General features: G+C 51.1%; 1 protein-coding gene across 1 annotated transcript in view; it reads right to left on the bottom strand.

Moving 5' to 3' along the window:
* The window catches only part of ASTN2 (astrotactin 2), a 572,108-nt gene that overhangs the window by 274,536 nt on the left and 277,394 nt on the right, over nt 1-20,178 (bottom strand). Inside the window, exon 11 of the mRNA XM_026657253.1 lies at nt 9,763-9,913. Within this exon, the coding sequence (XP_026513038.1) occupies nt 9,763-9,913 (151 nt within the window). The remainder of the gene's footprint in view (nt 1-9,762; nt 9,914-20,178) is intronic.

Here is a 20,178-nt window from a genome sequence, read left to right on the forward strand (position 1 = left end):
AGAGAGAGAGAGAGAGAGAGAGAGAGAGAGAGAGAGAGAGAGAGAGAAATTCACCCAGCTTTAAAATCAGGGCCCTATAAGGAATCTCAAGAGGGGAGCCCAGAACTGGAGCTAACCCACGAGAACTAGTCTCATTAGAAAATCTCACCCAACCATCACTTATGTGACTAAAATGTACATCTTGGGAGGGGCACCGCAACAGCCAGCCAGCATCAGCCACTTCTGTGTACGGTGCTGCCCTGCTGCAGGAGCAAGGTTGGCCTCAGACACTTGGCTGGCAATGGCTGGTGAGAGGCTGAATTTTTGCTTTCCAAGGTCCTTCCATTGTACTTGTCGAGCCTAGTCTCCTGCGTGCGCCTAGCAGCACGCGTCTCTGCTATTGATTTTCACGGGGTGACAGAGTTCTCAGTAGCACTTGCACCATGATTGCAAGATATTTGAGGGCCAAATTTTGAACAGCCTCTAAATTTGCATCTGCAATGAAACGTGAGCACAGTTCGCAGTCGCTGCAAATCACAGCACTCAGGCATCTCGCTGGCTGATGGCGCCTGCAGATCAGGCAGTGGGAGAGCCATATGCCCTCATTTGTGGCTGCAATCAATTGCAGCCACAGAATTAGAGGCCAGGTTAAGGCCCCTTTAAAACTGCAGGCCTATAATTCAGGTATCTGTGAGAGCAAAGGGAGAGTGTCCAAGCTAAGAATCACCAGAATTAATCAGACCTCGTTTTATATTTAATATCCCTCTAACACTGAAATGTATCTTCCATCTGCCCGGAAAATACCTCAACTCCCAGCTCCTCAGCCAACTGATCACCAAACAAGCAGCTCAGTTTCCTAAGCCAGCAGTAAAGGTTCAATCCTCCAGCCACCACAAAGGCAGAACTCCCTCGGCCAGAAAGGCTGCACCCCCACGTGGGCTTGTGCCATGGGAGAAACATGTCTATCACCACAATGATCCCCCACAGTGAGAGCCCAAAGACCCACCTGTGCCCACTCTGAGCCTGCTCTACCTGATCTGGTGAGAAGCTCTCTTCCAGCCTCCTCCACTGGTGGGAAGATCACCTCCCCCCTCTTCCCACAGCCCACCAATGTCCTCATAGACATTAAGGTCAGAAGGGACCATCATGATTATCTAGTCTGACCTCCTGCACATCACAGACCACAGAACCTTCCCCAACCACTCCTGTAACAGACCCATAACCTCTGGCTGAGTGACGGAAGTCCTGTTCCAGGCTTGTGAGCAGGCAAAGCAGTTTTCTTGCAAACCTCAGTACCTAGCCCGCCCCCACGAACACTGTGCAGGAGGTGCCGCTTCCATCACTCAGAAGCAGGGTGGTGAGCAAACCTGCCTGTCTATCGTAGCTACGTGTATCTCCCCCATTAGCATAGCATCTGAGCGCCTCCCCGTCTGTGACATATTTATCCCTCACAACCCACTTGGGAGGCAGGGCAGTGCTGTTATTCCCATTATACAGATGAGGAACCAAGGGGCTTAGTGACGCTGAAAGTCCATAGCATAGCAGGGACTTGAACCCAGGCCTTCCAAGTACTAGGCTAGCAACACTACACCATCCTTCCTCGCTTCCGGGGTGGAGGGGTCTGGTAGCTTTCGTGCAGGTGAATTCCGGATGCCTGTCAGCTTGGGCAGAATCCCCTCACTAGGAAAGGACCCACTTGTGTCCCAGCTCTGCCCTGACACTATTCACAAGTGAGGAAGTCACCCCAAACCTCCCCTAATCCCATCTCTTCTCAGCCATACATACATGAGCGTGCAAGACCTTTCCCCACTGAAGCTCCCCTGTTCTAGGACCAAATGCTGCTCCTCTCTTCTGTGACTGAACTGTATTCCCTTCATTCCCCAGCCACTCAGATCTCATCGGTCTCCGGCGCTAGGAAAGAAAGATACTCAACACCGAAGAAAATTAGAAACGGAGTGTGCCACATCTGTAAGGGGCGCAAACAATCTCATTTCCTCCTTGCCAGCCCCCTGCTCTTCCCCTTCCACTCAGCGAAGATCATTGCCTCCCCCTCTCCACAGTAATGATGTCTGCAGAGCTTGTTATCACCTCCACTGGCTGTGGCAGTCCCGTTTACAGCTTTTACACTACAATACAATACACTACAATACTCAGGACCCTACTGGAGGGCAACACCTCTTGCCAGAGGGAAATATGTTGCAACTGTTTTCTGAAATAACAGCCGCTATTTTCCTTACTCTTCTCCTCCCCCCTTCCTTTTCAAGATGATCAATCATTATTTTAGCTTCAGATGATCAAATCCATCTGTCTCCCGAGCTTCTAATCACACGTTGCAATATCTTGCCTTTCCCAGAATACTCTCAAGGGACAACAAACACAGGGAAATCAGTAATGGATTTGGAAATTAAACAGAATGACACATTCCCTCCTAGCTTACATTTATTTTTATATATTATATATATATATATAATTTTAAAACGTTCATGCTGTAGTTTATGGACCCGTTAGAGTAGATGACTAGGAGCCGGGGCTCATAGGTACTATGGGTGGCTCTGTCACTGACTTAGGGCATGATCCTAAGAGTGTGAACAATCCATTGGACTGATCCTGCTCCCCTTGTTTCACTGAACGGCTCATGAGTGAAAGCTGCGGATTGGGCCCGTACTATTGGAGGACTATTGGGTAGCTAATGTATGCATATGTTGAAGCTACCAACAGGGGCTTGGGGAAGTCCATGACATCTCAGCATGAAATTCAGTGGGAACTGTGGGTGCTCAGCACCTCTAAGGTTCAGACCTGTCCTGTGTGATCTTGGGCAAATCACTACACCCCCTCCCCTCCCCCCCGCTCCCTGTGTCTCAGTTTCCCCATCTTTGAACTGAAGATTAAAATACTTTCTTGTTTCAAACATGTTGTGAGGCTTAATTAATGTGTGTAAAACACTCTAGGTTCCTCCAACAAAAGAAATTAGGTAAATGTGAATTCCTGGTCAGATTTCCTTCTGGGTACCAGAAAATGGTCCGTCTAGATGTTAGAGTGACAGCTGTAATACACTGGGTTGTGTTTGCTTACAACCAGCACAGGAGAGGTTGGCTGGCTCTAAGAATCTGCCTGGGGATACAGTGTTTGTCTGCTATGTCACCCTGAGAGCAGGTGTTTGAATCTTGCACAAAGATACACCATAATTTCTGCTGAATCGTACTAGCCAGTGGATCCAAAGAGCTGCAGTCTGAATGTGTGCGGGAGCAGGAGGAGGTGGTTCTGGGACAAAGTGACCCTGGCAAAGAAAACCCTTGGGAGAGCTGAGCAGAAAATGTCGGCTTTGCTGTTAAAGTTATCAGTCAAGGCAGAGCCCAGAAAGGGGCCACGCTTGGATTCATACAGCATGTGCGCACTCTGTTCAGAGCAGACTGGGAACTTCCCAGACTTCAGCTTTTACCAGCTATTTAGTTTTACTTACTCTTTAATTTAACGAGCCCTTTTCAGAACTGGCAGTGAGGTCCATGCCACACAATCCCTTTTCACAGCACTTAAATGGCCAAGCAGCTCTGCACCTTCGTTACACTTCTATGTGCGTCAGGGACTGAGCCGGGCCCATCTGCGGCACCGTGATGTGCCAACCTCTGCCCGGTCTTCAGCTGCTATTCACCCCTGTGATGACAGTCCCTTGGTTCAACCCCCCTGGGAAATGGCCATCCATCGCCCGTCAAACTGCTACTTGTGAGCTACCTCAGATTAGCAGTTGCTTCTTTCCATTCCGTTACTGTTCTGAAACATTTCCAGTGACATCTGGGAGCTCTGACACATGCTTGCTTTAGCTACTGTAAATTTAGGCTTGATTTTAGCTCATACTTGGCCACTTTTCCCATCATTACTAACACTGGTAGCTAATAAGGAAAATAAGAGGAATCGGGGATTGTAAGTTGTTTGGGGCAGGGAGCGTGTTTTTGTTCTGTTTGTACAGCACCTAGCACAATGGGGTTCTGGTCTATGGGGTTCCTCAGTGCTCCCACAATACAATTAAATAATCACGTTTCAGGATGGTAGCTGAACATTATAGGGGTCAGGAAGGAATCCTTCACTGCCCCCACGTGCATCTCTGTATAACCGGCTAGGTGCATAATAACTAGAACTAGTAGAAAATTTTCTGACTGAACTGTTTTCCGTCCGAAAATGCTGATTCAAAGAAATCAAAACGTTTTTGTAGAAACGCCCCATTTCATCAACAATTTTGACAGGAAATTATTGAAACATTTTGTTTCCACTTTATTGTTTCAACGTGTACGTTGCAATATAATGATACCACATAAAAGTCAAAAGGATAACGGCAGAATGAAAGGTTTTGACCTTCCCAAACTGAAATACCTCAAGGAGGTTACTTTGATGTTTTTGAAACAAAATATTTCAGAATGTTTGTTTTGTGATAAGTTTTGAAATGTTGATATTTCGTTCTGACTCAAGATGAAGGACAATTTTGAAATGCCAGAATTTCCAAGGAACTGAAAATCCAAGTTTCTTTCATTATAATTACAAACCCAACCCAACTTTCTCTGAAACATCATCGTTAGCTTGTGCTGGTGGAAGGAGAGCTGGTAGAACATTTGCTGATGGAACACTTTTCCACTGGAAGATGTTGATTTGACAAAATCAAAAGTTTTCTCAGGAATGTATCAATTTCATCGAAATGTTGAAAGGAAATTATCAGAATGTTTTGTTTCCACTTTGTCATTTTGACTTTTATGGTATGACAACGTAAAACGTGAAATGATGGAGCCAAAACAAAATGTTTCAACAAGGTTATTTCCCTGTTTTGGAAACAAAATTATTTCACAATTTCCATTTCATGGTAAAATTTGAAATTTCAACATTTGGTTCTGATTTGGGAAATTATGAAATGTCAGGAATTCCCAGTGGAATGGAAATTCCATGTTTCAACCAGCTCTATTCATACCTACAGGCCCCACCGCCTTCCACTGGAACTTCATCTTTAGCTTGTGCTGGAAGGAAGGGACCGGATGTGATGGGCCACTGATCCTGTATTGCACAGCCTATATCCCTAATGCAACAGCTGCATTCTTAAATTAAACCATTTCGCAACACCGTCTTCCAGCACCTCAGGAATATTGCATCATTTTGATATGAAAATAGAAGGGGTAGCTCAAGACATGCTGAGCTAAGGTCTGTATGCCTACCGGGAGACTAGGACCAATTCTCCCTCTGTCTAAAACAGGGATGGGCAAACTTTTTGGCCCGAGGGCAACATCTGGGTATGGAAATTGTATGGGGGGCCGTGAATGCTCAAGAAATTGGAGTTGGAGTGCGGGAGGGGGTGAGGGCTCCAGCTGGGGGTGCAGGCTCTGGGGTGGGGCTGGGGATGAGGGGCTTGGGGTGCAGGAGGGTGCTCCAGGGGATGAGGGGTTTGGAGGGCAGCAGGGGAGATCAGAGCTGGGGCAGGGGGTTGGGGCGCAGGGGGATGGCTCAGGGGTGCAAGCTCCTGGAGGCGCTTACCTCAAGCAGCTTCCAGAAGCAGCGGCATGTCCCCCCGCCAGCTCCTACGCAGAGGTACGGCCAGGCAGCTCTGCTGCACGCTGTCCCGTCCATAGGTGCCGCCCCTGCAGCTCCCATTGGCAGCAGTTCCTGGCCAATGGGAGCTGCGGGGGCAGCGTGTAGAGCAGAGCCCCCTGGCTGCTCCTACCCGTAGGAGCCAAAGAGGGGACATGCCACTGCTTCCGGGAGCTGCGCAGAGTGGCCCCCGACTCTGCTCCCCAGCTGGAGTGCCAGAGCAGGGCAAGCCCCAGACCCCGCTCCCCAGCAGGAACTCAAGGACCCAATTAAACCCAGCTCTCCTGAGTCCCAGCTCAGTGCCTTAACCGCAAGAACATCCGCTCCTCTTCCACAATCAACAGGAAGTTATGAATGGTGACCCATCTGGCCCCGTCCCTACATGTCTGAGTAACTGGCCTTCGCTGCCTCAATAAATCTTTGTGCTCTCAGCTGCATAGGGGTTGGTATGGCAGGAAGAGATCATTTTGGGGGTTCGGATACATCACTTTCCTTTTATAACCTCTCACAGAGGGGAAAGCTCCATGAAAGAGAAACCAGAGAGGGGATTATTAGAGGCATCTCTGTCCGCTCAGCAGCAGGATTCTCACTAGCCTCCCCTTACCATGAAGTTGCAATTCTATGGACTTTGTCAGCTGATCTCCAACTCTGCACTCCAGTCCTGAAATCTCTCCTAGTAAAATCCTTGGCAAGCATACTGCAGCCCAAGCCCCTTCTCCAGGGAGAAATCTCACAGCTCTGCTTTCACCAGAATCCTCCGGGGAGGCACATTTCAACCCCAGCGATGTGCTATTGCTGATCACAGCGCCAACCACCAGCCAATAATCCCGGGCGCTCTGTCCCTCAGCATTTCTGACGACAGAGCTTAGCTTTCCAGATCATTCGTCAGCTGATACCAATTTGCCTGCTCATTGAGCCAGTTTTGCTTCTCCTCCGGAATCCCAAGTCAATCTCCCATGGATATTTAAACAGAGAAGAAGACAGACAATTTCCAAAAAGGTCGAGGGCGCGAGAATCAGCTCTGGAATGTCTCCCAAAGGGGGAACTCAAACAACTTGACTGAAATCACATCAGGGCAGCAATCAGCCCTGCATTTCCCATGCAAATAGCTCAGCAGGGCTTCCACTGGGCTCCATGAGTGGAACTAGGAGTTTGGGGGGTGCTGCAGCACCCCCTGGCTTGGAGTGGTTTCCATTATATACAGGGGATACAGTTTGGTTCAATGGTTCTCAGCACCCCCACTACACACATTGCTCCAGCACCCCTGAGTGGAGCAGCATGAGACAGTCCAGATCTAGAAAGTCTGCGCTTGCCCCAGAACCAGTCCCACCTCCCTTGCTAAGTAGGAAAGTTGTCTGGACAGAGGAGGATCGGTGCCACACCCTGGCATAGCATGGAGTCCTTTGCAACACAGCATAGATTGGTTTTCTATTTCTGCAAGCAGGAGGGAGAGAGGAAGAGAAGCAAAGAGATGAAAAGAGAGAGGAACGAAAGAGAGGGTGAGGAGATTAAAGCTTCCTGCCTTTAGCACCTTCCATTGCAACTCAAGCTTTTCCTCATCGAACTGGTGAGGGGAGCAGAAAGAACTCCACTTTCTGCCTGGACGTGGCATGGATCCTGGTGACTCACCAGTCCAAGGCTAGCCCCGTTCTTCCCACACCAGGGCTGCACACTGGAAGCAAAAAACGAAGCAACCAGGAGTGTGTGTGGAGGGGTGGCGGGCAGCCTAAAAACAGCCAGCACCCCGCCCCTTCCAGCTCCCCACTCCCACCCAGCAGCAATTTACGCCCACACGGAGGCTGCTCTGTCTCTCCCCCGTAGCTATCAGGGACCAGGATTGCACTCCAAGGTGACTGCTCACGCTGATTCTCCATCCCTTCCCCGACCCGCCCGTGTTTTGTTCCCGTTAATTATTGCCTAAATGTAGCCATTAGGAGCAGGGTCGAGGAAGGGAAAGAAGCCCCATTTTCCCTGAGTGACATGGATTTCAATTGCCACCGCTTCATGGGTGCAGGCAGGGAGAGCCAGGCCTGTAATTTATTGACAATTTCTATCTTAATACGGCTTGACTTTTAAAAGGCGGCATCTTGGCGGCGCTTCTCTGTGGCGCACGGCAATCGGAGCCAGGGTTGTTGCTGACAATATCTGGGAGGCACATTACTTTTCAGGGTGAAATGGCAAGAGAGAGAGAGAGACCGAGAGCAAAAAAAAAGAAGAAGAAGAGAGGAAGGGAAACCAGCTGTGTAAAGATCCACATTGTAAAGTGCTGCCTGTAACGCACCAGTGCTATTAGGCGGCCACGCTAAATGTGCTGAACAAGCATTTGGGGACGGGGGGGTGATGTTAAGAGCCACCCAGAGACGGCGCCACTCCAAGCTGACCTTTCCCAGCTCCCGTGTATAAACTTCTTCAATAAAGAAAGAGACACTTCACTCCTGCTTCCGCAGAGCCGAGGAGGGGGCCGGAGAAGGCTCCTGCAGGGAATAGGGCAGTTTGGAGAGGGGGTGGTGGAGGGGTTGGGAGAAACATCTACGGTTGTGCACGTGTGTGTGAGAGAGACTGAGTGTGACTATGAGAAAGACATGGGTACATGAAAACCAGCATGTGTATGTGTATGTGTGTGTGTGTGTGTGTGTGTGTGTGTGTGTGTAGGGAGGTGACTGTGTGTGTGTGTGTGTACACATGTGCTGAGGTGACACAGAGTGTGCATACACACAGAGGAGTGTCATTGTCACTGGCAATCTGGTGTGTATGTGATGAGTTCCAGATTGGCCCCGTGTGCCAGTGACAGAGAATGTCACTGTCAGTGAGCGTGTGTTTGTGTAAAGTGTGTAATGATGCAAGTGCTCCCCTGTGAGTGCCAGGACAAGGATCCCACTTTAATCAGTTTGTTGTTTCCAGGCTCTTTTTACAGAAAGAAGACTGATTCTCCAAGGTTGCCAGGTGACTCTGTTGCACAAGGAAACCTCCCCATCCCCCGTAGTGGTGTTAAAAACCAACCTACAGCAACAAAATACCCTGGGAGAGGATTGTGATGCTGGAAGGTGTTAATGGCTGCCATCAATCACAGACCTGGATAAAGTCAATAGGTGCACTAAGCACCCTTCTTTCAGGCTTAATGGAAAGAGTGATTATGCCTGTTCATGTAATGAGAGCTGGAAAGAATAAGAAGCTATTGCCCAAGGCACTGGGCCGTCTGGCAAAACCTGAGCAGAGTTAAGCAGTGTGGTCCCTGGGATTTCCAGGGGATTGGTTGCAAATACAGGGTCTAGGGGATTGCTTGGCAAGCTGTGAATGTGTGTGCGTGAGAAGCAGAAAGCGAGAGATGCAGGGGTGAGCGTGGCTCTGGGAGGAGGTTGAGAGATGGGGCTTCTTTTCGGTGCAGAACTTGCTGGAGAGGCAGACTTGGATTTCTGAGCAAGGAAACTGCCTGCTGTTGTTTGTTCCTACTGTGTTTGGGGAAACAGGACTTTGTGTGCGTTCTTGGTAAACACACAGGATGCACCAAAGAAACACCTCCCTCTAGCATCAGTTTCTCCTCCGAAGGGAAACAACTCTGAAGAGAGGCTACCCATTGGGGTCAAAGAGGTGGCAGGGCTTTGGGAGGGGCACAGTGGATGAGGGAGGAGTTCCCAGAAAGCTGGGAAGCATGTGGGCCACGGAGGAGAGAGCAAAGTCCATTTCCAGTCCACAACACTTTGGCAAGTACATGACAATCGACTCTGCATTGCTCAGTGCTCCTTTAAGCTCCCGAGTCCTCCGCTGTATCTCCGGGGGCTCCATTGGGCTGGAGAACAGGTTGCTCATTCCTGAGGCAGAATTCGCACCTGTGGCATTCGGTGCAGCCAGCAGGGCTGGGGTGGGGGCATTTCCCCAGCAGCCCCCACCCCTCCCCACAGTTCAGACCATTCTACCAGACGTGTTGACTTTCCACAGGACCCTCGGGGCATCTCTCCAGCTAAGGCCAGAGCAGTCTGCTCCCACAGAGCAAGGCAAGAGAGAGAGCGAAGACAAAGGCGGGACAAGGAGGCGAGAGAGAAAGGAGGAGGAGGAGGAGAGAAAAGGAAAGAGAGACAGACAGACACACAGTTCCACTGCCCAAAAAGGCAACAGAGATTCCCTTACCCGCCACCATGGACAAAGAACAAGTAACTCCCAGCCAGGGCACCCTCGACAACACACCATCTCTCTAGAGCACTGGTCACCCGGTGGCATACCTACCACACAGCCCGTGGAGTCCACTTTGCGGTCTGACACACACTTGAAGTTACGGGTGCAGCCACCGTTGTTGCGTGAGCAGTCTCGGACTGGCCCAAAGGAAGAGAGCAGGTCATTGATGGTTTCGAAGTAGGTGGACAACATCGCTTCTTCCCTTGGAGAGAAAAGGCACTGTTAGAACTGGCGACCGAGCAGACCCTACGGGTGGCCAAAGGGGAATAACTAGATGGAACGTTTTACATGAAATATTTATGTGAAATATGCTCTGTCTTTGAAGCTAAACTGTTTCATTGGCCGAGTTACAGACCTCTGTAAAGGGATGAATTCCACCCAATGGACATAATTCCTACCCACCACACGGGGCTTCTGCTTCCAATGCTACAGTGAGTGGCTGGGTTGTTTGCAGTGTCCAGTAACCCATTTTAGGGGGAAGACAAGAGGGTGGGATTCAGGGGCAGCTCTATGTATTTTGCCGCCCCAAGCACGGCAGTCAGGAGGCTTTCAGCGGCATGCCTGCGGGAGGTCAGCTGGTAACGCGGATTTGGCGGCATGCCTGCAGGAGGTCTACCGGTCCCGCGCCTTCGGCGTACCCGCCGCCATACTGCCCCCGAAACTGCCTCCACCTCCTATCTGCCCCCCCCCCCGCACCCCGCCCCCTCCAACCCCCCCCTGTCCCCTGACGCGCCCCCCCAGGATCCCTGCCCCATCCATACCTCCCTGCTCCCTGTCTCCTGACCGCCCCCGGACCCTCGCCGCCCCATCCAACCCCTCCTCTCATTCCTGACGGCCCCTCCGGGACCCCTACCCCATCCAACCACCCCTTCTCTCTGACCCCTGACTGCCTCCGGAACCCCTGCCCCTGACTGTCCCCTGCTGCCCCATCCAAACCCCTCCTTCCTGGCTGCCCTCCTGGGACCCCTGCCCCCATTCAACCCCCCTGCTCCCTGTCCCCTTACCATGCTGCCTGGAGCACCTGTGGCTGGCGGCGCTACAGCTGCGCCGCCCAGCTGGAGCCGGGCCACGCCACTGCCGCCACCACGCAGCACAGAACACAGGGTCAGGCCACGGCTCTGCAGCTGCGCTGCCCCAGGAGCTCACAGCCCCGCCACCCAGAGCATTGCGCCAGCGGCGGAGCTAGCGAGCAAGCTGAGGCTGCGGGGGAACAGCGAGGGAGGGGCCGGGGGCGAGCCTCCCGGGCCAGGGGCTCAGGGGCCGGGCAGGACAGTCCCGTGGGCCATAGTTTGCCCACCTCTGTCTTAGAGCCACATGCACAGTCCATTTTGCAGGTAGCAAAGAATTCAGGACTACATGTGTTCTTCCCATTCGATTCCTGTCAGAGGGGGTTGGGATCTTTGTTGAGAGCACTAAGCACTTACAGAGTGTTTTTCTTCAAAGTGCTCTCCAAATATTAACTCATCCCCGTAACACCTAGGGGAAGTAGATATGCTCACGCTGTTTTACTGATGGGACACTAAGGTAAAGGGAGGTGAAGTGACTTGCTCTAGGTCACAGAATCACTCCCTCTGTTATTTCCTGCCCATGTTTCTTACGTCTCTTGGGTCTCTTTGTATTAGGGCTGGTCTATACTGGGTACTGAATCAGCAAAGCTATGTCCCTCAGGGTTATGAAAGTCACACCCCTACGAGACAAGGCCATGGTGACCTTACCCCCAGTCTAGAGAGCGCTGGGTCGACGGAAGAATTTTTCTCCTGACATAGCTATTGCCTCTCGGGGAGAACCCCTCCTGTTGCTGTTGTGAGGCCAGGTCTACACTAGGAAATCAGGTCAGTATAACTAGATCACCCAGGGGTGTGAAAAATCGACACCTCTGAGCGATGCAGTTAAACCAACCTAATCCCTGGTGCAGACAGCACTCGGTCGATGGGAGAATCTAGCTACCACCACCGAGAGAAGCCCTCCCATCGGTGTAGGCAGCATCTTCACTGAAGCCCTACGGCTGCACCATTTTAAATGTAGACAAGCCCTGAGTGTCTACACTGTAGCGTTTTCAGTGTAGACAGAGCACTAGGGTTTACAACTCCTCTCACGGCTGTGTCTGGGGCTAGGTCTACACTACAGCGGGGTTCCAACCTAAGATACGCAACTTCAGCTACGTGAATACCGTAGCTGAAGTTGCGTATTTTAGGTCGGCTTACCTGGTGGTGAGGACGGGGGAAAGCCGACCGCTGCCGCGCTGCCGCCGACTCCGCTGCCGCCTCTTGTCGAGGTGGATTTCCGGAGTCGACGGCAGAGCGATCAGGGATCGATTTTACCGCGTCCTCACGAGACGCGGTAAGTCGATCCCCGATAAACCGATTGCTACCCGCCGGATCGGCGGGTAGTGAAGACGTAGCCTTGGTGTAGGGGGAGAAAGAGGATGAGACGTCTCACAGCTCCAGTGCAGCTGGGATTCCAGGGTCAGATCCTCGGCAGGTGTCAATCACCGTAGCCCCAATAACTGGAGGCGGAACGGGTGTGCAAAGCCGAGATGGCCCTTCTATCGTGTTGTGCTTGCACCAGAGCGATGAGGATGGAGGGCAAGCTGGGAGTTGGGGAGGGGGATCAATTCTCTCTTTTAATTAAATCTAGAAACACCAAATGAAAGAGGCTTTTGTGCCTCTTGTACGGCCGGTGATTTCTGCTGGCAGCGATTACGGGAGAGGGGAGGGGAACCGCGCTCTCTGAAATTATGCCTAGTGTAATGGATCATCGCTGACAAAACAGGGGCAGTGGCTGATGAGCCTGAATGAGCCATTACATGTATTAAAATATTAACCTCCTCGGAAGCAGGGGCGGGAGGCAGAGAGATGGAGGGAAGCGTTTAAATGTCACCTCTGAGACGAGTGGGGTGACAGCACCTTCTCCAGACAGAGAGGCTGTTTGGCTCCGGACGGATTGATTCTTCATAAACGTTTGTTACGTTGGCGTAACATTGCTACAACACGAAGGCCTGACAGGAGGAAATGTCACACCCAGGAAAGGACGGGCGGCAAGCTCAGAGGGAGCTGGGAGCAAACTTTGCTTTTGCTGCATCTGAGCGGGGCTGCTCATCTCTCTGGAGCCAGACTCTGCGCTCCACAGACAAGGACACACTCAGCTTTCCTTTTGTAATGTTGGGGTGGATTTCAGCGCCGCAATATTTAATTAAACAGCTCACACAACAAGACAGGGTCAGACGGTGTCGCAGGCAGCGGGTGATTTTCTACACAGAGAGCTCTGCCTCTGCACATCAGTCCTGAGCTGCATCCCCCTGCTATTCCAGTCCTAGGACCCCCACCCAGCTCTGCCAATGCCTTCAATCCCGACCTGCAGCCCCCCTGTTATTCCAGTCCTAGGACCCCCACCCAGCTCTGCCAATGCCTTCAATCCTGACCTGCAGCCTCCCTGTTATTCCAGTCCTAGGACCTCCCACCCAGATATACCAATGCCCCTCAATCCCAACCTGCAGCCCCCTGATATGCCAGTCCTAGGACCCCCACCCAGCTCTGCCAATGCCCCTCAATCCCAACCTGCAGCCCCCTGATATGCCAGTCCTAAGACCCCCACCCAGATCTTCCAATGTTTCCTTAGCCTCGCTCTACAGCACCTCCTGCTGTTCCAGATCGGGGCCTTGCACAACCTTTGCCAATTCACCTTCTTTCTGCCCTAATGCCCCACCATTATCCCAGTCCTTGGTTGCTCCAATGGTTCTGCAAACATACCCCATTGCTGACCCACAGCACCCCCTGCTGTTGTAAGGCCAGACTTTTTCACAGTTCTGTCAATGCACCTGCAGCCTTTGTCACCAAATGCTTAATCTGGCTGAGCCCCACTGCCCAGCCTTCCCCCCACAATCACACTCGTCCATGCGTCTCTGCACTGACCTGAGAGTCTGTTACTAGGCGTGTCCCAAACAGATACTGCACAGTGCATATTGGGAGATGGAAAAGCCCTTGACTAGGCCCTTGACTGACACCACCAGCCCCATTTCTTCTGTGGGTCATTAGATGGGGCCCCAGACTCGGAATCCTTAATCTTATTCCTGGCTCTAACCCAGACTCACTGAGTGACCTTGGGCAAGTCAATTAAACTCTCTGAGCCCCAGTCAATCATAAAGGGAGGGTGGTGGCTAACGGTGCTCACCCACCGTGGAGAGCAGCAGGTAAAAAGCCACTATCTAAATGCTAAGCATGCCGGGGAGGTGAGAAGCTAGTGCTCTGACATGCTGTACCATTCAACCTCTTCATCAAAATTTCACTGACCCCCACCAACTATGCTGTTAGGTCTAGGAACAGTGTGAACGTTAAATGTCAGTGGTAATGCACCAAAGGGTATTAACTAAAAGACACATCCAACCGGTTGCTATATGGGCAATTCAACAAGACGTCTCCTGTCTGACTGAGGTTTAGATCAAAAGCTTCTTTCTCCCGCTCCCGGCCTATGGCTGGTTTCTGGAGAACTGACACCTCGCCCAGAACTCATTTCACCCTGTCAGTCTGAGCCAGATGCTTGGATTTACACTGGAAATAACTACAGATAACAGATTCTGACATGTCCCATTGCTAAGACATGCCCTTTGAGGTCTGTGTCACTCAGGGAGAGATGCTAATGCTCAAGTCAAGATGGAGAGCAAGAGCTGTGCCTGATCTGGAGTGTTTAGCAGCATGGGCAGAGAGGGGAGGGAACAGCCCCTCTCTGAGCACCTGGAGAGGAAATGCATCTTCTAAATCAGGAAGGTTTCAGCAAGAACCTTTTCTCCTTCCCAAAGACAGGCACTGCAGCACCCCCTGAGCCAGAGGCACATTTATTTCTGCACGAACACCTGAAATCCAGGCGACCTGGTCACCTTGACCAAGGGGGGCTGGGTTTTTCATCCAGGAGAGCTTATGCAGCCACTGCAAACTGAATCTCTGACTGCTGCGCTTCATGCCACCATGCTGTCCAAGCATATGCACTGATCCTTATGCCTGTCTGCTTCCAGCACTTATGGTTCTATGCTCCCAAGAGAACAAAACACATCTGTTCCCGTACAGCTCTGTGTTTGTCCCTTTGTTAACCACGTCACTGCTGGCCTCTCCCCCCCGACTGCTGGGGTGGCTACATTCCACTGACGGCCATGTGAAAATCTGGGGTTCAGAACACCAGGCCATCACGTCTCATCTCCTGCTTCTGATGAGCGACAACACCCATTGTTCAGAGGACAGTGGAAGGGAGATTGAGAGTGGAAGAGGGGCGGGGGGAGTCTAGCCAACTGTGTATAACTGTACATTAGGAGAAATAATCCTTCCTTACCTCAGATCAGATAAGCCGCAGCAGCATGGGACTGGATTATCCTTGATGTTTGATTCTGACTCCCTGCAGCAGTGAGTTCCACAGGTTATCTCGAAAAATGTTTCTCTTCTTTGTTCTACATTTGCTGTTAATTTCACTGAGTGACCCCGTGACTTCTCATAACAGGAAAGGATACTAAAGAGGGACTCCTCAGTTTGCACTCTGCTGTTCTGTATCTCAGAAACATCAAGTAAGAGCCCTCTGACTCCTCTCTGGCCCCGGCGAAATAACCCTAGTTTATGCAATCTCTCATGTATGTCAATTTCTGCCTGGGCCCTAACCATCCACTGCAACGCCATGCCCGTCCCCTATCCCAGCTCCCAGAATGCGACACCTATGCTGGGAATTCCCCGTGCGGCGTGGGTCAGAAATATCTGATACACGCAGCAACTTTTGGATCCCAATGCGAAGAACATTTCAGAGTTTGTGAGCAAATTTCTGCTTCCTGAGACCTCTCCCCACCAAAACAAGGCATACATTTAAATGAAATGCGCCTGCCTCGCTGCCAACCCTGCTGCGAGCCCCTGTAATACAAGGCTCTCTGACTATTTATATGGCAATACATTCTTTGCATGATACCCAGAGACACTTGTTTTTGTCCAGGCTTCACAATGGTTCCTGAGTCAGAGCGCCGCTTCCATTGTTCCCCTGGCAGCGTGCCATTTCCCACTGCCTGCACTTGCTTTGACTACTCATTTGTAAATACTCTTCTCTTCTCCTTCCCCACCGTGCCGCATCCTCCTCCCTCACCCCGTCATTAATAAAACAGCATCAGTGACAAATACTGCTGGGGGTTACTTATTCATGAAATATCAGTGCCAAGCAATTCGAAAAGGCCCCAAAGCACTCGTCCCAGAACAAGCTCATCACGCCAGTCTCCTGAGCTTCACAACAACCCTTTCTCCTGGGCTGATTCCCCTCAGCTGCCCTCTCCTCTGTGCCTGCTCTGTCCCTAAGCTAACCGCTGGTGAGACCCCAGTACATCCCCGGCATTGGCTGCCCTGTGGTCTACCAACCGCACTGGAGAGGGGCATCAAGCTATAGCTTTGCTGCTCACACGTCCCAGAGGCAGTGAATGCTGAGTGGAGATGGGGTCGCTGCATGCTCTGTGAACTTCAGCATCCCCCCTTTCTGCGTAGGGAACGGCACCCCCATACGCTAGACAACAAAGGAAAGGCGCAAGCAGAGAGGGTGACATCTTCGTCCCCAAACACAGAGCTGTCTTCTCTTTAGCCCACCAATATCGGCTATGCCCACAGAGGGGGCTCCCCACTGCCCAACCCCCTGCCACTCCCCCCCCAGCCATACGTAGAAAGGGTGCTCCCCACCCTGACCCGACCCAGAGAAGATGTTCTCCACTGTCCATCCTCCCCAACCCTTCACCAGCCCTGGATATTCCCAGAGAGGGTGCCCTCTACTGCGCAGCCCCATGCTGCTCCCACACACGCTGAGAGGAGTTGCCTTCCACTGTTCCCTTTTTGGATACAAGGCACCATTTTGCTGTCCCCCCCACCCCAACAGGGAAAGCCCCATGGGACACGACCTTTATCCGCTGCTGTGGTTTGCCTGCTTGGTGGATTCCCCAGCACAGAACTGGCAGATCCCCGGGATGACAGGAAGCAACCAGGCTGCATGTTAGAGGTGGAAATTAACCAGGCTGACCCAGGGCAGCAGTGGAGTTGGCTGGCAATGAGCAGCTGGCATGAACCACGCCCTGGGGCAATAACTTTCACACCTGCTTAATGCACACCGCTGACATGGAGTTCTGTCCCTGCCCCCTGCCTCAGCCCTGCGCACAGTCCACGAACGCCTGCAGTGCCATTCCTACAACTGTGTTTTAGCCATGGGGGCAGGGAAGTGGCAGTCATTGTGGGCAGGAGGCAGAATTGCACGGGTGCCAGCGGTCTGTGAGCTGGGGTATACATTCAGGACTCCAGAGTGCAATGCACAGAGAAGCTCTCCCTGATGGCAATGGCAGGTACTGTATGCACAAAGATTAGGTGTAGCAGGTGACAATCCTGCAGTGATTACAGCCAAGCACCTAGGGGTTTGACATGCCTCCATTTTTGGGTGCCCATTTGAGATGATTTAAAAGGGCCTGGTTTTCAGAACGTGCAGCGCATCTACCCTCCGAAAAGCAGACCTCTCTCAGGTATCTCAACGTCAGTGCCTGGCGTCAGTGCCTCACTTCAGCCACCCCGTCACTTTTCGCCTTCAAAAATAGAATGTGATCATGTAATTAAAGACTGTCTGATGCCGCATTCGCCTAATTACGCATATGCCAGTGGGCCTAATTGCAGTGGCACAGGCAACCTTAACTGTGGAATTTCCTAACGTTTATATCTCGCCCCCTCTCCCATATAGATCCAGTATTGTCAAAGCTGCCAAGGGGAGGCGGCCTACCCAATTCCCATTGATTGTAGTAGGCATCCAATATTAGGTGGTTTTAAAAATATCAGCCATACAGGCCAGATCCTAAGTTGGGGAAAATCAGTGTAGCCTCATTGAGTTCGGACAATTAACTTCAATGCAAGTAGGCAGGTTTACCCCAGCTGGTTCATATGAATTTTCCTTAGTACAGCCATGTCTTATGATAGTAGACCTTATAAGCCCCAATATGGCAAAAATATATATATATAACCGTGGTTCAAAGTGTGACAGGTTCCCTACAAGTCTGTAGTAATATACTAGAGATTCAATAAATCCAGCGCGGCATCGGCTGCATTTAGAAGCTTATCCTGGCAACCAGAAACTTAATTAAAATAGAAAAAAAGCCCAGAGTCTGTAGAAGACATCACATTCATCCTTGGGGATCCCAGGATCTAGGGGGAAAACTGACGTTTGTTTAGTTATCTGGGACTGATCCTATGATGCGCTGCATAAGGAATTCCCATCAGGCCAGTGGCCTCTTTCATGGTAAAGTAACAAACGCACAGAAGGGGAGAGCGCTCAGTGATGTCATATGCAAGGGGTGGGGCCAAATCAGTGATGTCATATAAAGCTAAGGAAGCCAACCATTATTTTTTTGCCTTAGCAAAGAATCACGATCCCCTCTTCAACCCTGAACAAGCGAAGTGCAAGTAAGACGTCCTCGCTATACACTGACACATGCCTGGTCTCCTAGGCAACCTTTGCTAGAGGAGATTTAAGAAGAGGCACATGAGCGCTAATATAGATGATAAACTACAGCCAATAAGAGTCTTGTGATTTGCATGTCTCAGTTTCCAGTTCACTGCAGCTATCATGGTGCATAATTATTCTCAGATTCAGTACATTCGATTTCAGGGGTGGCAGCACCTTTTTTAAAAAGTTTGTGCATTTCCAGAGATCAGTGGCTTGATAATAAAACATGGAACACTTGGTTCAGAGCACAGTAAATTCCAGCTTTTGTCAGGGCGATAAGAGAAGGTTAACCACATCAGAGGATGAAGATCTAGAACATAGCGGTGGGATTTCTGAGACCTCTTCCTCTATTCCTGCTCACATCCTAGAACACACACATCCACAGAGATCACTAACACAAGGGTGGAACAAACCTTGGTTTTCTTGGTACAAAATGGTTTGAGTTTAACCCAGATCCCAATGGATGGTTGGGACCATAAGGCACATATATAGGGCTTGATTCTCATTTAAATTAACGCTTCTTTATACCGCTCTGGAAATGTAAAGTAGCCATAAGTTACTCACATGATGAGAATTCAATCCTGCCACAATTAAATAGGTGCATATCCTTGCTGCTCACCCATATGTGTTTGAGGAACTTATTTGGTTTAGCACTTGCAGAATCAGAGCCTTAGAATATCTACTCTTTAGGGTTGGAGACATGTCTTCCTCTGTGTTTGGAAAGTGCCTAGCATATGTTGAGTGCTATCAAAATCTGATGAGGTTCAACAAGGACAAGTGCAGAGTCCTGCACATAGGACGGAAGAATCCCATGCACTGCTACAGACTAGGGACCGAGTGGCTAGGCAGAAGTTCTGCAGAAAAGGACCTAGGGGTTCACTGGACGAGAAGCTGGATATGTGTCAACAGTGTGCCCTTGTTGCCCAGAAGGCTAATGGCATTTTGGGCTGTATAAGTAGGGGCATTGCCAGCAGCTTGAGGGACGTGATCATTCGCCTCTATTCGGCATTGGTGAGGCCTCATTTGGAGTACTGTGTCCAGTTTTGGGCCCCACACTACAAGGAGGATGTGGAAAAATTGGAGAGAGTCCAGCGGAGGGCAACAAAAATGATTGGGGACTGGAGCACATGACTTATGAGGAGAGGCTGAGGGAACTGGGATTATTTAGTCTGCAGAAGAGAAGAATGAGGGGAGATTTGATAGCTGCTTTCAACTACCTGAAAGGGGGTTCCAAAGAGGATGGATCTAGACTGTTCTCAGTGGTACCAGATGACAGAACAAGGAGTAATGGTCTCAAGTTGCAGTGGCGGAGGTTTAGGTTGGATATTAGGGGGAAATAAATCACTGGGAGGGTGGTGAAGCACTGGAATGGGTTACCTAGGGAGGTGGTGGAATCTCCTTCCTTAGAGGTTTTTAAGGCCCAGCTTGACAAAGCCCTGGCTGGGATGATTTAGTTGGGGATTGGTCCTGCTTTGAGCAGGGGGTTGGACTAGATGAACTCCTGAGGTCCCTTCCAACCCTGATATTCTATGATTCTATGACAGGAGTGGGCAAACTTTTTGGCCTGAGGGCCTCATCGGGTTTCCAAAATTGTATGGAGGGCTGGTTAGGGGAGGCTGTGTCTCCCCAAACAGCCAGGCATGGCCCGGTCCCCGCCTCCTATCCGACCTCCCAGCTTCTCGCCCCCTGATGGCTCCCCCGGGACTCCTGCCCCATCCAACTCCCCTGTTCCCTGTCTCCTGACGGCCCCCCCGGGACTCCTGCCCCATTCACCACCCCTTGCTCCCTGTCCCCTGACCACCCCCGGACCTCCCAACCCTGACCACCACCCCCAAACTCCCCTGCCCTCTATCCAACCCCCCTGCTCCCTGCCCCCTTACCATGCAGCACAGAGCACCGGTGGCTGGCGGCGTTACAGCTGCACTGCCCAGAGCACTGGGTCAGGCCGCGGCTCTGCAACTGCGCTGCCCAACCACCCAGAGCATT

This window comes from Terrapene carolina, unplaced genomic scaffold, assembly GCF_002925995.2.
Source record: "Terrapene carolina triunguis isolate 2854851 unplaced genomic scaffold, T_m_triunguis-2.0 Scaffold238, whole genome shotgun sequence".
In the NCBI taxonomy this organism is placed as follows: domain Eukaryota; kingdom Metazoa; phylum Chordata; order Testudines; family Emydidae; genus Terrapene; species Terrapene triunguis.